The sequence below is a fragment of the Urocampus carinirostris genome, chromosome 1 (assembly GCF_059441175.1).
Source record: "Urocampus carinirostris isolate Australia breed hairy pipefish chromosome 1, RoL_Ucar_1.0, whole genome shotgun sequence".
In the NCBI taxonomy this organism is placed as follows: Eukaryota; Metazoa; Chordata; class Actinopteri; order Syngnathiformes; family Syngnathidae; genus Urocampus; species Urocampus carinirostris.
The window spans coordinates 44,453,572-44,470,664 of NC_142349.1; the positions used below are offsets into that span (position 1 = coordinate 44,453,572).

At 40.7% G+C, this 17,093-nt stretch overlaps 1 protein-coding gene, 1 non-coding gene and 1 pseudogene across 5 annotated transcripts in view; all 3 read left to right on the forward strand.

The window, feature by feature from the left end:
- The window catches only part of radil2a (Ras association and DIL domains 2a), a 46,541-nt gene extending 44,121 nt beyond the window's left edge, over positions 1-2,420 (forward strand). For all 4 annotated transcript variants that reach the window (XM_088340964.1, XM_088340940.1, XM_088340956.1 and 1 more), the window contains exon 17: positions 2,122-2,420. Coding sequence is in view for 3 of the 4 variants with exons in the window: in XM_088340940.1 (XP_088197066.1) it covers positions 2,122-2,227 (106 nt within the window). In the remaining variant the exon portion in view is untranslated. The remainder of the gene's footprint in view (positions 1-2,121) is intronic.
- Positions 2,421-15,607: 13,187 nt separating this feature from the next.
- Positions 15,608-15,794, forward strand: LOC148374788 (U2 spliceosomal RNA). Its single transcript, XR_015848503.1, has one exon. It is a non-coding gene; the product is annotated as a U2 spliceosomal RNA (small nuclear RNA).
- Positions 15,795-15,822: 28 nt separating this feature from the next.
- LOC148374789 (U2 spliceosomal RNA) lies at positions 15,823-16,090 on the forward strand (annotated as a pseudogene).
- The last annotated feature ends 1,003 nt before the right edge of the window (positions 16,091-17,093 follow it).

Sequence of the window (17,093 nt, forward strand, 5' to 3'; positions counted from 1 at the left end):
CGTTCTAGTGGTAAAAAACTGCCGTCATTAAAGAATTAGATACTGAACGAATTATAAGAAAAATCACAAGAACTCTCATATAAACATGCAATAATTAAAGGAGCTGAAAATAATTTGGAACTCTTTCACTCGTGGCCGCCATCTCCTGGCTTGTGTCTTTATTGCAGCCTCTTCAGCTCTTATTCGATGCCCGTGCAAGTGTGTGTAATCTTCTTTTTTAATCATTTTTGGTGGTTGTGCTGGCATTTGGATTACAGCCCTAGTAGTACTTATACATTATTTTCTGTCATACCCCCCCTTGTAAGAAGAAATCCTCTTACACGTGGTATCAACTTGCCCGCGCCCCCCTTAATGGAGCCTCTAGACTACAGTAATCCCTTGCTGTATCGTGGTTTACTTATCATGTTCTGCATTCTGATTGGCTAAATAGAGAAAGATGATTTCTATCGCCAATAAAGTTGAACTTCTCCACCCAGTAAACTTGCTCTGGAGCAACATGCAGGTACTTGGCACTCCCTAGTGGCTTCCTGGCACTTTTTCAAAAATTTTAGATAATGGAAAAATATATGGTTTCTGTAGGACAGAACGGTAAGGTAAATGCAGTTTTTCCATTAACGTCCACACAATGGCGGTATGTAAAGTACATTATTTCCTTAATTCATACAATTGTGCAATAAAACAACAAGATTATTTTTAGAATGATAATTTTATAGTTCGGAGGTTATTTGTAAAAAAATTATATTTATAAAATACAGTACTTTTATTTGTTTAACAACTTCTTGAGCCCGTAAATCGGGTTTGTTCTTGAGTAATGATAAATAGTTTTTTACTTCGCAGGTTTTAAATATTGCAGGACGTTTTTGAACGCAGCCCTTGGGAAAAACGAGGGATTACTGCATACTTGAAAAAAAGCCTCTTCTCACCGACTACCTACTTAACATTTTGTGCTACACTATCAAAGAAAATACCTGCAGGGACAACCATGATTTCACTCCCTAGTACCCCTACCAACCCCCATATAAGTGTGTAGTATTTGGCCGTAGATGGCAATTTGTTGTCTAATGGAACAAAAAACAGTGCCACAGAGCACAGCGTAGCAGCAAGATGCCAGAGAAATATGGCTGAGACTTATAGGTAGGGAATCCACTATGTAAAATACAGATTTCTCAACCTATGATTTTATTATATATATATATAATAGAATAGAATAGAATCGAATATACCTTTATTATCATTGTTACAAAATGGGTTGAACATATTGTGACAACAAAATTCGACGTGGCTCTCCAGGTTCACATTTTATTGAGAGAATAAAAAAAATAAAAATAAAAAAAAGATAATTTACACAATATTTACACAAGAAAGTGTGGGCATGTAGAGGCAGAAGATGTTTACGTTGGGTGTTTACATACAATTTTGGGATCGTATTAGTGCAATATGCGGTAGTGCAAAATAGGCAACATTGTGCAAAGTAAGCATAGGCATGAATACAATTTCACATCTGTAATGTGTTTGCAAGAGTTTCAGTTTTTTGTGCAGTGTGTTTTAAGGGCGGTGATGGCTTTGGGGAAGAAACTATCTCTGAAATTACCATTGGTATGATAGTTTATGTAAGTAATGTTGTTTTTTTTTTACTGAATACAAGGTTTTTGTATCATTTGGAGGCACTAAATATGACACACTATCCCTTTAAATACTCAAAGGCTGGGAAAATTCTTATGTATTTTACACAACATGAGACTCACATAGAAGGAACTGACATGACTGTCCGCCATCTTGCTGCTACTGGAACGCCCAAGAACCCAAAACCTCATAAAAGGCTGGGCAAAAAAATGAAAGAAAAAATGGTGCGGTCACTTTGAGTCTCCATTGTTTGTAATCTTTCTTGTGCTTTGAATAGCATTCATTTTTTTTTTGCACTAGACAATGCAGCAACAACAAGTGATCAAATATTGTACAGGCAATTTGTTAGGTACAGTCAAGTGGTTCATAGCTCCTAAGTGCAATACATTTGTACTGATTGATGATAGATGATGTATGTATTCAGTTTTTACTGTGAATCCACGGGAACCAGGTAAAAAAAAAAAAAACAACAACAAAAAGGTATTCTTTGTTCCTCAGCGGGCGTGAAATGATTCGTTCATCCGGAGCTTCACTGCGACTTCTGGTGGCCAACATGGACGCCAACAAAAATGCTAACAAGAGTTCACAGACCACCAAATGCTGAACAGGAAGGCAAAACGTTCTGCTTCCTGTTTCCACCCTCCTGCTTCCAACTGAAGTTTTCCTTTCTGTTTTTTTATCTTTTCATTGTTATTACTTATTTGTATTTATATTTTTAAAGAATCACTATTTTCACATATTTGTACAATTCTTACGCAATAAACATGTCGTTTGTGTGTGTGCGCTTGTGCCAGCCAGCTTGAATTTTTTTCTTTTTTAACAAACCGAAAGAACAATAACATTTTTGGGAAGCGAGATAATGTTTGCTATTCTTCTCAACGCCTATCATTTTGAGGTTGAGGTTTTAGTTTTAAAGTTTAAGTTACTATTGCTTTTTGTTTGAGTTTGGGCGGTGGCGGGCCATGTATTTCACACCTAAGCCTTCAGTTGTGTTACCCCTGAATCAATCCAACCCTCAATACTTAATTTATGGCTTTAATGAATTTACTGCAGCTACAGCTGCAACACATACAAAATATTTTTATTATTATATTATTGTTATTATTATATTATTTAGAAATATAGCCACGTTTAACTCACCAAAATCCCTTTCTTTCCTCATGAAAATCTCAGTTACTTTGTCATACAGATTCTGTGCATTTCAGTTCCATCAAGAAGTTATTTTCTATTGGCACCATAGCTAATCCTGGGAGTAAAGCCTGTCCGGTTGTATATCTGGCCGGCGTTTTTATTCGATTTAGGGCTGAAAATGTCAGTTTGAAAGAAGCAGTGTACACGCGGATCTTTTTCTTCACCTTTTTGCTGTGATACTTCAATTACAGCCATGCAGTCAATCAGAATTTGTGAAACCTCTGAAGTCTAATTACGCCTCAGAAGGCCCTGGTCGGCCAACTCAAAATCTGATTAGCTAAACAAAGAGCTTTAACCACACTTTATGCCTCAGGGCCTGCAGGACAGATTTTGAAAGCCCCTGGGTAGATTTTTGACCCTGGAAGCAAGTAATGGCTGAAATGTCATTGGTTAAATGCTTCAATATGAAAGCAAAGAAAGAAAGCTGACAGACAATTTTGAAATATTCATGGGCAAAAAAGAATCAACATCAAACTATTCACATATTTTTTAGGCCAGTATAAAAGGCCTTGCAGGCCCTGATACCACACCACTGTAAGAGTGAACGAAATAAATCATGTCAAATTTGATACGTTTAATAATGACTACACTAGCGTCTGTGCATGCATGTGGGTAGGCAGCAGGGCCATAAAGCGAGCTAAGCGGTTGTTTAGGGCCCCGCGACCACTAGGGGGCCTCAAAGAGCGGTTAACTTTTTGGGTGCCAACTTTGTTGTCACTTCCCTGTGTATACAACAAATATTTTTTTACAGAAATACTACAGAAGCACTACAAAACTAAATGCCAAAAATGTGGCTTAAAAAAAGATACCTCATATATTATTTTGCTTTCATTCGGAAAGATAGATAGATACTTTATTCATCCCCGCAGGGAAATTCACATTTCCAGCAGCATCCCTTAGCTGAGAAAATACAATAATAAAGCAAAAGGAATACAATATACAAATACCCAATGTGACGTGCTAATACAAACTGTAGCGTGTTGTATAGAGTATTTAAATAGTGCTACATAAAATACACACTGCAATAAAAGTACGGTAATATGCAATGTAGGGGGTGTGGTTTAATGTGGGCCTTTACTCCGCCGGGTGGAGTTAAAGAGCCTCATGGCATGAGGAAGAAAAGATCTCTTCAGTCTGTCCGCGGTACAAGACAGTGACAGCAGTCTGTCGCTGAAACTGCTCTTCTGTCTGGAGATAATGCTGTGTAGTGGATGTGATGAATTGTCCATGATTGACCGCAGCTTTTTCAGTGCCCGTCTCTCAGCTACTGTTGTCAGGCTGTCGAGCTCTGTGCCCACAACAGAGCTCGCTTTCCTCGACAGTTTATTGAGACGAGAGGCATCCTTCATGACGCTGCCTCCCCAACATGCTGCCGCATAGAAGAGGGCGCTTGCCACAACTGTCTCATAGAATATTTTCAGGAGCTTTTTGCAGATGTTGAAGGAGGCCATCCTTCTGAGGATGTAAAGTCGGCTTTGACCTTTCCTACATAGAGCTTCTGTGTTGGCAGTCCAGTCCATTTTGTTGTACAGCTGCACGTCCAGGTATTTGTAGGTTTTGACAAATTCTACACCTTCTCCTTTGATGGTTACAGGAACCGGGTGAGTTTTAGTTCTCCTGTCCACCACGATCTCCCTGGTCTTGGTGGTGTTCCATTGGACAAAGTCCTGAATCAATTTCCTGTACTACTCCTCCTGCCCACTTCTGATACAACCCACGATCACAGTGTCATCAGCAAACTTTTGCACGTGGCCGGACTCAAGAGTTGTACTGAAAGTCCGATGTATACAGAGTGAATAGGAACGGAGAGAGCACGGTCCCCTGTGGAGATCCTGTGCTGCTAACCACAGTGTCCGATGTACAGCCCCCCTGTTTCACATACTTGGCTCTGCCTGTCAGGTAGTCCGTAATCCATTCTACAAGGTGTGAGCTAACTCCCATCTCTTTCAGTTTCCTATTCAGTAGCAGAGGCTGTATGGTATTGAAAGCCCTGGAGAAGTCCAAAAATGTAATCCTCACAGCCCCCTTAGCCCTATCCAGGTGAGAGAGGGATCGGTGTAGCATGTAGACTATAGCATCCTCCACTCCCACCTTCTCCTTGGTAGGGCAAATTGCATAGGGTCAATGGCGTGGCGGACCTGTAGCCTCAGGTGGTGCAGCAGCAACCGCTCCATAGTTTTCATTCACATGCGATGTCAGGGCGACCAGCCTGAAATCGTTGAGTTCCTCAGGTCTTGATTTCTTTGGGACTGGGATGATGCAGGATGTTTTCCACAGCTGAGGGACCGTCCCCTGTTCAAGGTTCAGGTTGAAGATGCGCTGTAGAGGGTCTCCCAGCTCTAACGCACAGGCCTTCAGCAGTCGGGGGGATACTCCATCTGGACCAGCTGCCTTGCTGGTTCGCAGCCTCCTCAGCTCTCCACACACCTGGGCTGCAGTTATCTTGAGTAGGCGGATGTCCTCCGTGCTAGTGTCCAGAGGGGGAGGGACAGCTGCTGTACTCTGGGGTGAGGATGAGTTGGGGTGGTCAAACCTGTTGAAAAAGTTGTTCAACTGGTTGACCCTCCCTACATCTACGTCCACAGCCACACCCTGCTTGGTGCTGCAGCCATTAATGGTTTTCATCCCTTCCCACACCTCCTTCATGCTGTTGTTCTGCAGCTTTTTCTCCAACTTCCTCCTGTACTGCTCCTTCCCTTCCCGGAGCTGGACTCTGAGCCCGCTCTGTACTCGTTTTAGCTCCTGCTGATCACCATCTTTAAAGGCCCTCTTTTTTTGGTTCACAAGGCACTTGATGTCGCTCGTGATCCAGGGCTTGTTGTTGGCATAGCAACGTACAGTTTTTATAGGAACAACATTGTCCATACAGAAGTTAATGTAGTCAGTGGTGCAGTTTGCCACCTCTTCAATGTCCCCACTGCTGGACCCTAGCAGGACATCCCAGTCCGTACGTCCAAAGCAGTCTCTCAGAGCCTGCTCTGCCTCAGTAGACAATTTCCTGAAAGAGCGTTTAGTTGTTGGTAGCAGCCTCACTTTTGGTTTGTAATGAGGTTTAAGCAGAATGAGGTTGTGGTCTCCTTTCCCAAGGGCAGGCAGTGGCTTAGCACTGTATGCGTCCTTGATGTTCGCATACAGAAGGTCAATAGTCCTATTTCCCCTGGTCTTGCAGTCCAGGAGGAAAGGAAAAAATAGTATAGCTTATGAATGACCTACATTTCCTCTTGATGATATCCGTGTATTACCGTATTTTCCGTACTATAAGGCGCACCTAAAAGTCTTAATTTTTTTCAAAAGCCGACCATGCACCTTATAAAACAGTGCGCCTTATATATGGCTCAATATTAAATCACAAGGTCTCGCAACTTACGCAACAGCCGCCGACTCGATTTTACCCCGAACGTGGAGTAGTCCACGGTGTATGCTGGGATTTATATACCGGCGTTTCATTGGCTAACCAATGTGTCAATCATTATTTGAATCGATTGCTATTGGCTAAAGTTATTCGGAGCCTCGGATTGGCTAGAGGGCCAAAACAAACCCTGTAATTGGCCAAAAAAGATTTGTCAATCATCCGTTAAATCGATCGCTATTGGCTGAAGTTATTCAGAGCCTCGGATTGGCTAAAGGGCCAAAACAAACCCTGCAATAGGCCGAAAAAGATTAGTCAATCATCTGTTAAATCGATCGCTATTGGCTGAAGTTATTCGGAGACTCGGATTGGCTAGAGGGCCAAAACAAACCCCTCAATTGGCCGAAAAAGATGTGTCAATCATCCGTTAAATCGATCGCTATTGGCTGAAGTTATTCGGAGCCTCGGATAGGCTAGAGGGCCAAAACAAACCCTGCAATTGGCCGAAAAAGATGACTGAATAGCAAGCTTGCTAAAGTACGCCATAAAGAAACATGTTTCATTAGTCTGTATTTGTAAACATTTTACTCTCCTGGATTTACTACACTCACGGTTGTAAGAAGACCATGATTGCGTATCATTATTGAACGTGAGAACTTAGGTGAGCTATGCGGCTTTATATTTTCCCGGTATCTTGTTTTAGAACGATCTTGATGTTGCTGTGATGAGTTGAGTGAATAAAACTCAATTCCAAGTGTTTATTGTCATATGCACAGTAAAGTTGCGAGCAAAAAAGAAAATAGAAACTAAGGAATGGTTGGCATTTCTTGAATCCCAAGACTTTAACCTTCCGAATGATATTTGAAACGATGCATTTGAGTGACATCGTACGGACACCGCATCCGCACGTGTCTACGACACGTATTTGCTTCTTTGCAAGCTTTGGGAATGTTAAGGGGGTAATCAGTTGGACTGAATCATCTGACTGTTTTGTCGACGTTCCCATTGTAGCGCCTTATAATCCGGTGCGCCTTATCTATGGAAGATATAGGACCAAAAACTATTTTTTGGGGGTGCGCCCTATAACCCGGTGCGCCCTATAGTGCGGAAAATACGGTAATTGTTATTTCAACATCTATTGCAGCCTGGTCATCCTGGATTACCTCATGTGCGGTCCCTTCTCAAGGTTTATTTATATTCCTCATGTCGAAGTTTGAGTTTTTCCTTGCCCTCATAAGGTTTTAGATCAGAGGATGGTGAGATAATAGTCTGAAGTTTGCAATAATCTGTGGTCTGTGTAGCCCTTTGAGACTCATTGTGACTAAGGGCTATCCAAAAAAAAAACATGACTTGATTTGACTATGGAAATACTACAAAAATACCATGATACAAAATACTACAGAAATATTACCCCAGAATATCTACAAAAACACAACTACAGTAATATTACAAAAATACTAAAGAAATATGTCACAAACAATACAATGGGAATCCTACAAAATATTACTAAAATACTGCTTTAGAAATACATCAATAGTACGTCTACTTAAATACTACAAAAAAAAATCAAAATACTATAATACAAAACACTACCAACAGAAGTGTTACAACAGAACTACTGCAAAAATACAACTAGAGCCATTCGAGAAAAATACTACAAAAATAAAACTACGGTAATACTTCACCACGGAAATACTACAAATGTGCATTAACAATTCCGATATGGAAATACTAGTCAAGTCAAGTCATGTTTATTTGTATAGATATTGTCAACACCCTAATAAGGATAAGCGGTACAGCTAATTAGATGAGATGAGATATTGTCAACATAAATTATAGGTTATTCATATGCTATAGAATAGAAGTGTCTTTTGAGCTTAGATTTAAACATTTCCACTCAGGTTGCAGATCGAATCTCAGGGGGAAGAGCATTTCACAGCATCGGGGGCCGAATAGAGAACGCTCTCGAACCTGCGGATCTCCTCTTGGCGCTTAGCATCACTAGTAGACCATCATTTTCAGAGCGAAGGCTCCAGACTGGAACATAGGGGGAAATTAAATCTGAAAGATATGAGGGAGCAAGTCCATAAATGATTTTGTATAATACCAAGAGAACCTTAAAATCACACCTTAAGCTAACAGGGAGCCAATGCAGGCTAGCTAAAACCAGGGTAATGTACAAAAGACAAAAGAAATAGTATAAAAATACGAAAAAAATAATAATAGAGTATACAACAATACTACAGACACGGAACATTAAAATCTAATATCATAATACAACAAAAACTACCAAAAAAACCTACCGCAAAAATTGTTCAAAAATAAAACTACTTTTTATTACTATAAAAAACTACTGAACTTCATCTGAAATCCGACTACAGGAATACTAAAAAAATACTTTAAAAAAAGTATAACTACTGTAACGCTTGAAAACTAAATATCAAATGAAGTGCTTAAAACACAGACCTTAAATATTATTTAGCTTTAATTGTGATCGTTTCCAAACCAATTTAATGAGAAAAATCTAGCTCAAAAGAACTATAGCATGTAAATGTCTGAGTGTATATTTATTCGCAGATGAAAAAATTGGATCTTTTGCCAAGATCGGCCCCTTGGCCAAAACGTTTGAACCCGATGCGCCCCCGACTCTAAATAGTTGCCCACCCCTGGATTAGAACATGGAATGAGTTCTATTAGGTATGCAACTGATCAAGTAATAAGGGGCCCCAAAATCTAATTTCGCTTAGGGCCCCATGAAGGCTTGGCCCGCCCTGTCATGACCTCAGAACTGTCTCAGGAAGGCGCCAACACACAGGATGTCAACCTAATGACTTCATTGAAAACAAAAGGGTCGTTTGGCTACCCTCTCGTGGGCACGTGTATAACCAAACGAGCTATTATTTTCACACTAACTGTAATGGAAGAATTGCCCTGGAATGACTCTGGAATAAAGTTTTTCCTTTTAAATGGTGAACATTGTGAAAGTCAGGGTTTGAACTTAGGTTCTCTGTGTCTCTTGCCTATGATTGGTCGGCGCTTTTAAACTCGAACAGTAACAATTGTGGTTGGCCAAAACTCCATCACTCACTACAAAACCTTGAAAAGAAACCGCAGTGCTTTGCGGTTTCACAACCGCACAACGTTTAGACTTCTGACTTCGACTTCGGACTGCCGCCCCCCTACTGCATCTCTCTTCCTCACAGCCCCTCTAGATCTTTCCACCACTGATTGTAAATTTTACAGTCACCTAAAATTTGCTTTCAATAGTAATCTATGTTTGAAAAATTAAATGTAAGCATTAAGTCATGTTTAGCGAATGATTGACCGGAGATATTTTAAAGTTACATTTTTATGCAAACACGTTTTAGCATTTTGTTTCTGTTGGCTTTGAGGTTGTTTATGCTGTTGAACTTTGACAACAGGCACGAGTGTGATGTACAGCACTTCAAGGTTATCCGTGACAAGAAAGGTCACTATTTTCTGTGGGACGAGAGATTCACGTCCCTCAAAAAACTGGTGGACTTTTACGAGACCACCACCATCTCCAAGAGCACCAACATCTTTTTCAACAACAGCAAAATAACATCACTATCAAGTCAAGTCAAGTCAAGTCATCTTTATTTGTATAGCCCTAAATCACGAAGAGTCTCAAAGGGCTTCACAGATTATTACACTATATTACACAGACTATTTTTCAGCCGACGAGAAGAGTAGGTTATTCATATGCTATGGAGTAGAAGTGAGTTTAAAGTTTAGATTTAAACATTTCCACTGAGGTTGCAGATCGGATCTCAGGGGGAAGAGCATTCCACAGCACCGGTGCCCGGATGGAGAACGCTCTCGAACCAGCAGAACACTTCTTTGCTCTTGGGATCACCAGAAGACCGGCACTCTCAGATCGTAGGCTTCGGACCGGGACATAGGGGCAAATCAGATCTGAAAGATAAGAGGGAGCAAGTCCATGTATGATTTTGTACAATACTAAGAGAACCTTGAAGTCACATCTATGGCTAACTGGGAGCCAATGCAGGTTAGCCAAAATCGGTGTTATGTGATCGTACTTTTTTGTCCTAGTTAAAAGCCTCGCTGCGGCATTTTGTACCAGCTGAAGAGACTTGATTCTAGACTTCGGGAGACCAGAGAGTAGTGCATTACAGTAATCGAGACGGGAGGTAACAAATGCATGAATTATAATTTCCACATCAGACTGAGACAGTATTGAACTGATTTTAGCAATGTTACGAAGATGGAAGAAAGCGGTTCTAGTAATTTTCTTTACATGCATTTCAAAGGATAGATCGGGGTCAAATATGACACCTACATTTTTAACTGAGTCACTCTGTGTGATGTGATATTTGTCAATGTTCACAGCAGTTTTTGAGAATAAGTCACGGCATTTAGATGGACCAATGACTAACATTTGGGTCTTTTCAGAGTTAAGACGCAAGAAATTGAGTGACATCCACTCTTTTATCTCAATGAGGCAGGCCTCCAAATTTCCACAGTTTAGTGTGGTAGATTCCTCCAACGGAAGATATAGTTGAGTGTCGTCTGCGTAGCAGTGGAAGCTGATATTGTACTTGCGAATAATATCACCTAATGGAAGCATGTAAATGCTGAAAAGAAGGGGGCCAAGCACTGAACCCTGCGGAACACCGCAGGTAACATTAAAGGGCTCAGATGTCATTTCACCATATTTAACACAGTGCGTCCTATCTGAGAGGTAGGATCTGAACCACGAGAGGACGGTTCCTGAGACACCAATCCATTTTTCCAACCGTTCTAGTAGGAAATTGTGGTGCACTGTGTCAAAAGCAGCACTAAGATCCAGCAGCAGCAAAAGTGATGAAGCGCCAGAATCCATTGCCAGTAGGAGATCATTTGTTACCTTGATCAGAGCTGTCTCAGTAGAGTGGTTAGCCCTGAATCCTGATTGCATGGATTCAAAAAGTAAAAAAAAAAAGCAAAAGTTCTGTCCATTTTTAGTGGAAAGAGAAGCAATCTTGTAAATTTGTCGGATGATCTAAAATGGCCACTTTGTGTGTCTGAAGCGGCCACACAAGCAAACTATCCAAACACTGGCTGAATTTAGAGTGTCATCCTTTGTGTTGCAAATATTTCTTTCTTCTGAGCTGAGCGGGAATTAAGCACGTTTCTAAATCTTTGGAGAAATCACACCATAAAGTGGGGCATTTGGTGAGTGCAGTGCACCTTTCAGAAGGGAGGTTTGGGCAATTGAATCTTGGCAATGAAGGCTTTTACCATCGCAAAATTTTCAACACCTTTACTTATTATTACTTATATGATTACATTTTTAGCATTTAGTGTATTCTCGGAGGGGGGAGGTGTTTGATGCGGTAAAAATCTATGAATCTCCATTATTAAACAGAAATCCTCCGTGCAACCCACTTCAGGGTATGTACACCTCTAGGTTCTTTAAGTACCTTGGAGAAACAATTAACCTAACAACAAAATTGAAAATATAATCTAAGTAAAAACATTTGAACATTTGCATCAACACACAAAATATTTACAAAATATTGTGTCAAATAAAGAAAAATTGGGTTATCCTTTCAGTAGTTAAGAATCTGTTTCTGACTATCCCTTTTCGAACATGTTATGTGACATTATTTTGTTGTTGACTCATTGTTTTTGTCCTGTTTTTATTTTAATGTTTGAAATAAAGTATTCATTCATTCATTCATTCAAAAAGAAAAAAGTAGTTTCTCTCGTCACAGTCATGGTCAAAGTCAGAGTCAAGGTAATTCCAGAAAAGAAAATTACTACTTACTAATTACTAATCAATGTTGATTTCAAGGGTTCCAGGGGAAGATGACTGGAGCTCTCAGGTCTACCTTGTAGAAATGGGGCTGCTCAGTTTTTTAGACTGGTTCATAAATCTGACCGAGTTATGGTATCTTTCCTGATTGGAAAATGCGTCATATTCGGTAGACTTTTTTCTTATTTTTAATCTCATACAGAGATTTGACGAGTTATCGCAAGCACAATTTCCGATCTCCAAAATAAAACTTCCGGTTTTCGTAAATAAAATCATTTTCACTAAATGCAAAATACTATTAAAAAAATAATACAAATAAATAAAATGCTTTTGTTAACCCCCTTCTTCCAGGTGGGTTACATGTGCATATGTATGATCACTATTGGAATGACACATTATTATGTCCCTTCCATTGCAAATGAAAGGAGGAAATGTATCCAAACAGCAAAGCATGGCCGAAATAATGTTGGCCAAGATGAATCCTTTCGCACAAAGATTCTCCTATCAGTCTCAGCCGAGCCACATGGTAACTGCCTAGTCGCACTACAGTCATTTTTTTGATGATACTTTATTATTACGAGTGCTTTTCTTTTGAATTAAAATGCTAAATATTATACTCTGAGATAAAGTTTCAACGTTGCTCCAACTCTAAGATCAACTCAGGTTTAATGCTTTAACTTAAAAGCTGAAGCGTCTTTAAAGAATTTATTCTCACTCAAGTTTTTAATAGCTTTAACTTCTAAATAGTTAATATTGTAGTGAGTGGCAATAGTTTGCAAAACTACACTTACAACAAATCCTCTCACGACCACACGATAGCCCCTTAATAATGTCAAAAATCTAGTGATCCATGATCCAGTTGTACTTCTACTTACGAATTGAATTTGTTCTGGGAGTAGCTTCATAACCTGAAAACTTGTTAAGTAGACACATTTTGTATGTAAATCTAAGAATACATTTCAAGCCCCGCAAAATTACAGTATGATTTTTTTTAAAGAAATCATAAAATAGCATCAGAACATGAAACAAATATGTGTTAAGGTTGGATTCCCGCACAATAAAAATAAAATGAGAGGCACATGACCACGCTCCGATATCCCATCCCGACTTGTTTCTGCCCACCGACCACGCTCCAATTTCAGGGGCTTCCTGCTCACTGGCGTTTGTTTTGCCGTGCCTGGCTTCTCCGCTTCCACAATAAACCTTGGTGTGAAACGTTTCGCATTTGGGTCTACCGTCTGTTCTGGTTCTGACATAGCCGGTCAGGAAGTTTAGAGTCTTCCTCTGCCATTTGGTGCTTTTGTGGTCTAGAGCGTTTTGTTGATTTGTGCACACATTATGTAGGTTCGTCAAGCTGTTTTACCTATGTGTAAAACTCAGCCCGCCACGTAATTGATGCACAGGCAGAAACAAGCAGGAGGGGTCGGGGCGACTGTCTGGCCAATCAAAATGCAGAAAACGATTCACGATAAAAATCGGCTTGGTGGCAAAACCGTGATAAGTAAACCAAGATGCAGTAAGGGAATACTGTAATTTCATAAAAATAACAGAGGTGTAATGTTACAGACTACAGAGTGTGGCTCCGAAAGGTACCGGAGATGCCTCTACATTTCAATGAGATTTTCAGGGACTGACAAAGATGCAGGAGTGCTTGCAATTCGCTCTCTCCCCTGGGATCCAAAAGACACTCAAGACTGAACTGCAAAAAAGCACCGTCTGATTTCAAAAATCATTATAGTCTAGACTTGAACGTACCCAGAGTTTCTCAACCTGTATTCATTGCTGTAATACCAGTTGAATAGTTAATCTTTGAAGATTTCAAATATTTTAGGCTGTAGAAAAAAGTTTTGTTTTATGTAAAATTAACAAAATTAGTAGTTGATAAGGGAAAACCTTTTGGGATAGTAGGGAAGCAAGGTAGTTTTTGATGTGCTTTTAAGTAATGTACCCACATTTAAGAAATACTGCCTTAGGCTACACAGTAAGAGAGTGTGGTCAGAAATTGTCTTTCTCCATGTTTCCCTTTTATTACAACTGCATTGTCCCTTTCTGCTCTCGATGTCTCTCTCTCTCCGTGGCTGGTGATTTGCAAACCAAACTCTCGGTATGCGTTTAATATCAAAACTTGTTTTTCTTTACAACGGTCTCAGTGGACTTAAAGCAATTCAACCATGATGACCATTTCTCTTATCCTATTCTCCTTCCTCTTATCGCCCTTTCTGTGACTCAAATCCAATCAGGGCTCAAAGAGCCTCAAGCGGCCATGGCTCTTCAGTGCCAAACTGATTTGATCAAAGAAAGAGTAAGAAAACCAAAAGCCAAAAATCCAAGGATTTCAATTCATTCAATTTATTGTAACTAATAGGTAAAGATGTTTTAGCACCATGCTTTGTAGGTTCTGATGGGGCTCTCAGAGAAACCGAAAATGTTCTTGCCTGACTTTGGTGAGGTTATTAGCTCTGTTTACTGAGTCCTTATGTTGTGATGGGATTTTGTTTTGCTGATGTAAAACATGACCAGCATCAGAAGCAGCAGCTTTGGGGTATTTTTTTCTTTTTTGAAAAGAAAGAGGCGGTGAAGAGCCAAGGCAATATGGTGCTGCTGTTCCACTTTATCAAACAGGAAATGGTTTGTTTGCTTTTTTGAGCCCTTGCCATGATGTGTGTCAACTGTCAAGTGACTTACATCTTCATCATCCTCAATGTTATTTTGTGTGTGATGGGGTTGCTATATGAGGAGTGGGGGGGGGGACTCCACTTCCAGTACCGGGACATACAATAGCTTTCGAAACAGACCAAGTGAACCTTTGCAACAATGGAAACAACTCTTAGGGGTTTCTTTTTTATAACCCTGATGTGATCATTGTGCAAGAGAAGTAAAGATATGTTCTCCATGCACTTGAAACATCCGTCTTTCTTTGTGTGGTTCTGTTGCTATTGGGAACAAGCCACCACAATTACAGTAAATGACCTTGTCAAACGAGACGCTCTCCCACATGTACACACTAATAAAACGTCACGTTGAACGTCCAAAATGTTCAACTTAGAACATGCTATGAAAGGGCTCATGACCACATGGCTGCAGATTTTCTGACTATACTCATATACTCATATACTGTACTCCAGTGTTCGGCAACCTTTTCTGTTCCACAGACCGATTTAATGTCTCACTACATTCTTGCAGCCCAGCCTACTAATAACTATAATAGTGGAGGATACATACAAAGGACTACGGTCTGCGCTTCGCAGCGGTGTCTTGAACCGTCTGACCTACAAAACAGGGCGCGCGGAGGGGCCTGGGATCGGCCAAAATCACCCCTCCTCCTCGATAGGCCTCACAGATCAAATATAAAATTTCAGGTTTGGATCGGGAAAATCAAATTGATTGGTCAGGTTGGGGCTGGAATTTTGAGGCCCGATCATACCTATACTGGTGATGTAGATGACATAAGAAAAGACATAAGATTTTATTTTATCACACTATTTTTACTCACTGTACCACGTTGTGTGGCGTTGCTCTGGCTGAAAGCTTTCCCACAATGCTTAACTACATTGTAATACAACGTGACACCGTGAGTTAAAAAAGAGTGATGATGAGATTAAAGCTAACACCTTTTGCATTGATATTGAATTTGCCGGCTGTGATTTTTGAAGCTAGGAGCTAGGACCTTATCTTTGCCTTTTGGCTGTGGTTGTGGAACTGAGTACTTTATGCCCTGGTTGTGGAACTGAGTACTTTATGCCCAGGTAATGATCTTTGATTTTTGCAACTCGGAGATGGCATAGGAGCTTGCTCTGTCCACTCCACGCAACGGCCCGGTATTGCAGTACCTCCGGGAACGGTGCATTCGCAATGATCGCGGCAAGGCTTGAGGGCTAGGACCTTAGCTTGGCCTTTTGGCTGAGAGTAAGTGTCCCGGCTCCTAGGCTTTGTAGCGTATTATGAACTGACCGATAACGGATAATGGATAATGATTTATGAACAAGCTAAATAACCCTTAAAACCCCTAAACCCCCACCTTATCTTTGCCTTTTGTCACAAAGCTATGATCTTTGATTTTTGCAACTCGGAGATGGCATAGGAGCTTGCTCTGTCCACTCCACGCAACGGCCCGGTATTGCAGTACCTCCGGGAACGGTGCATTCGCAATGATCGCGGCAAGGCTTTAGGGCTAGGACCTTAGCTTGGCCTTTTGGCTGAGAGTAAGTGTCCCGGCTCCTAGGCTTTGTAGCGTATTATGAACTGACCGATAACGGATAATGGATAATGATTTATGAACAAGCTAAATAACCCTTAAAACCCCTAAACCCCCCCTGATTCTAGCTGCATCCAATGCTAAACAATCGTGTTCGGTGATATTTGTGAACTAATCTATTATTGCTCAGTTATAGTGATATTCTACTATAAAGCCTCAGTATAATGCATACTCAAAGTATGATTTGATTTATTTTTTGTCAATTAACCCCTGCGACTGCTTAATTGGTGCCAACAGCCCGGACAGCTGCTTGGCTGATGTCGTCTTTTTAAACCCCCGACTTCCAAGAGATCCCTGTCAGATCGTTATGCGAAACCGTTGCTCCAAGCTTGGTAAGCTCTTACGTCAGACTCTGTTCCTGGCCTGTTTTTCTCTGCCTGATCCTCGTTGCCAACCTGTTTCCGGACCTGACTCTGCCCTGTTTTGCTTGCCTGTTATCCGATCTGTTTTGCCCCGTTACCTGCCTACCTCCTGTTGCCGACCTGGTTTCTGAATTTGACACCGCCCATGCTCTCCAGTCCCGGCTAACAACTTGTAATTCCTGCCTGTCTTCGACCCTCCTCGCTAGACACAGAAGTGCCACTTCCGCATCTCCTGATCCTCTTGTCCGTCAACCATCGGATCGTGGAAGCAAGCCCTGCTCTCCCTCTCTATTAATAAAAACTGAGAAAACGAGCGCTATTGGTTCCTGTGTCTGTTTCTGGTCAGTGACAGATTTTTAGCTCCAAAATGTGTGTATCCATCGTTTAGTCTGGTTGCAAACGACCTACAGCCCAGTACCGGCCCACTAATTGCTGACCACTAATCGACTTAACATGTCTAAACAGAATAGCTCAAAGGGCTTAAAACTATTTTCTTTGCAAATGTCACATTCTGGTTATGTTACTTATCAGGTA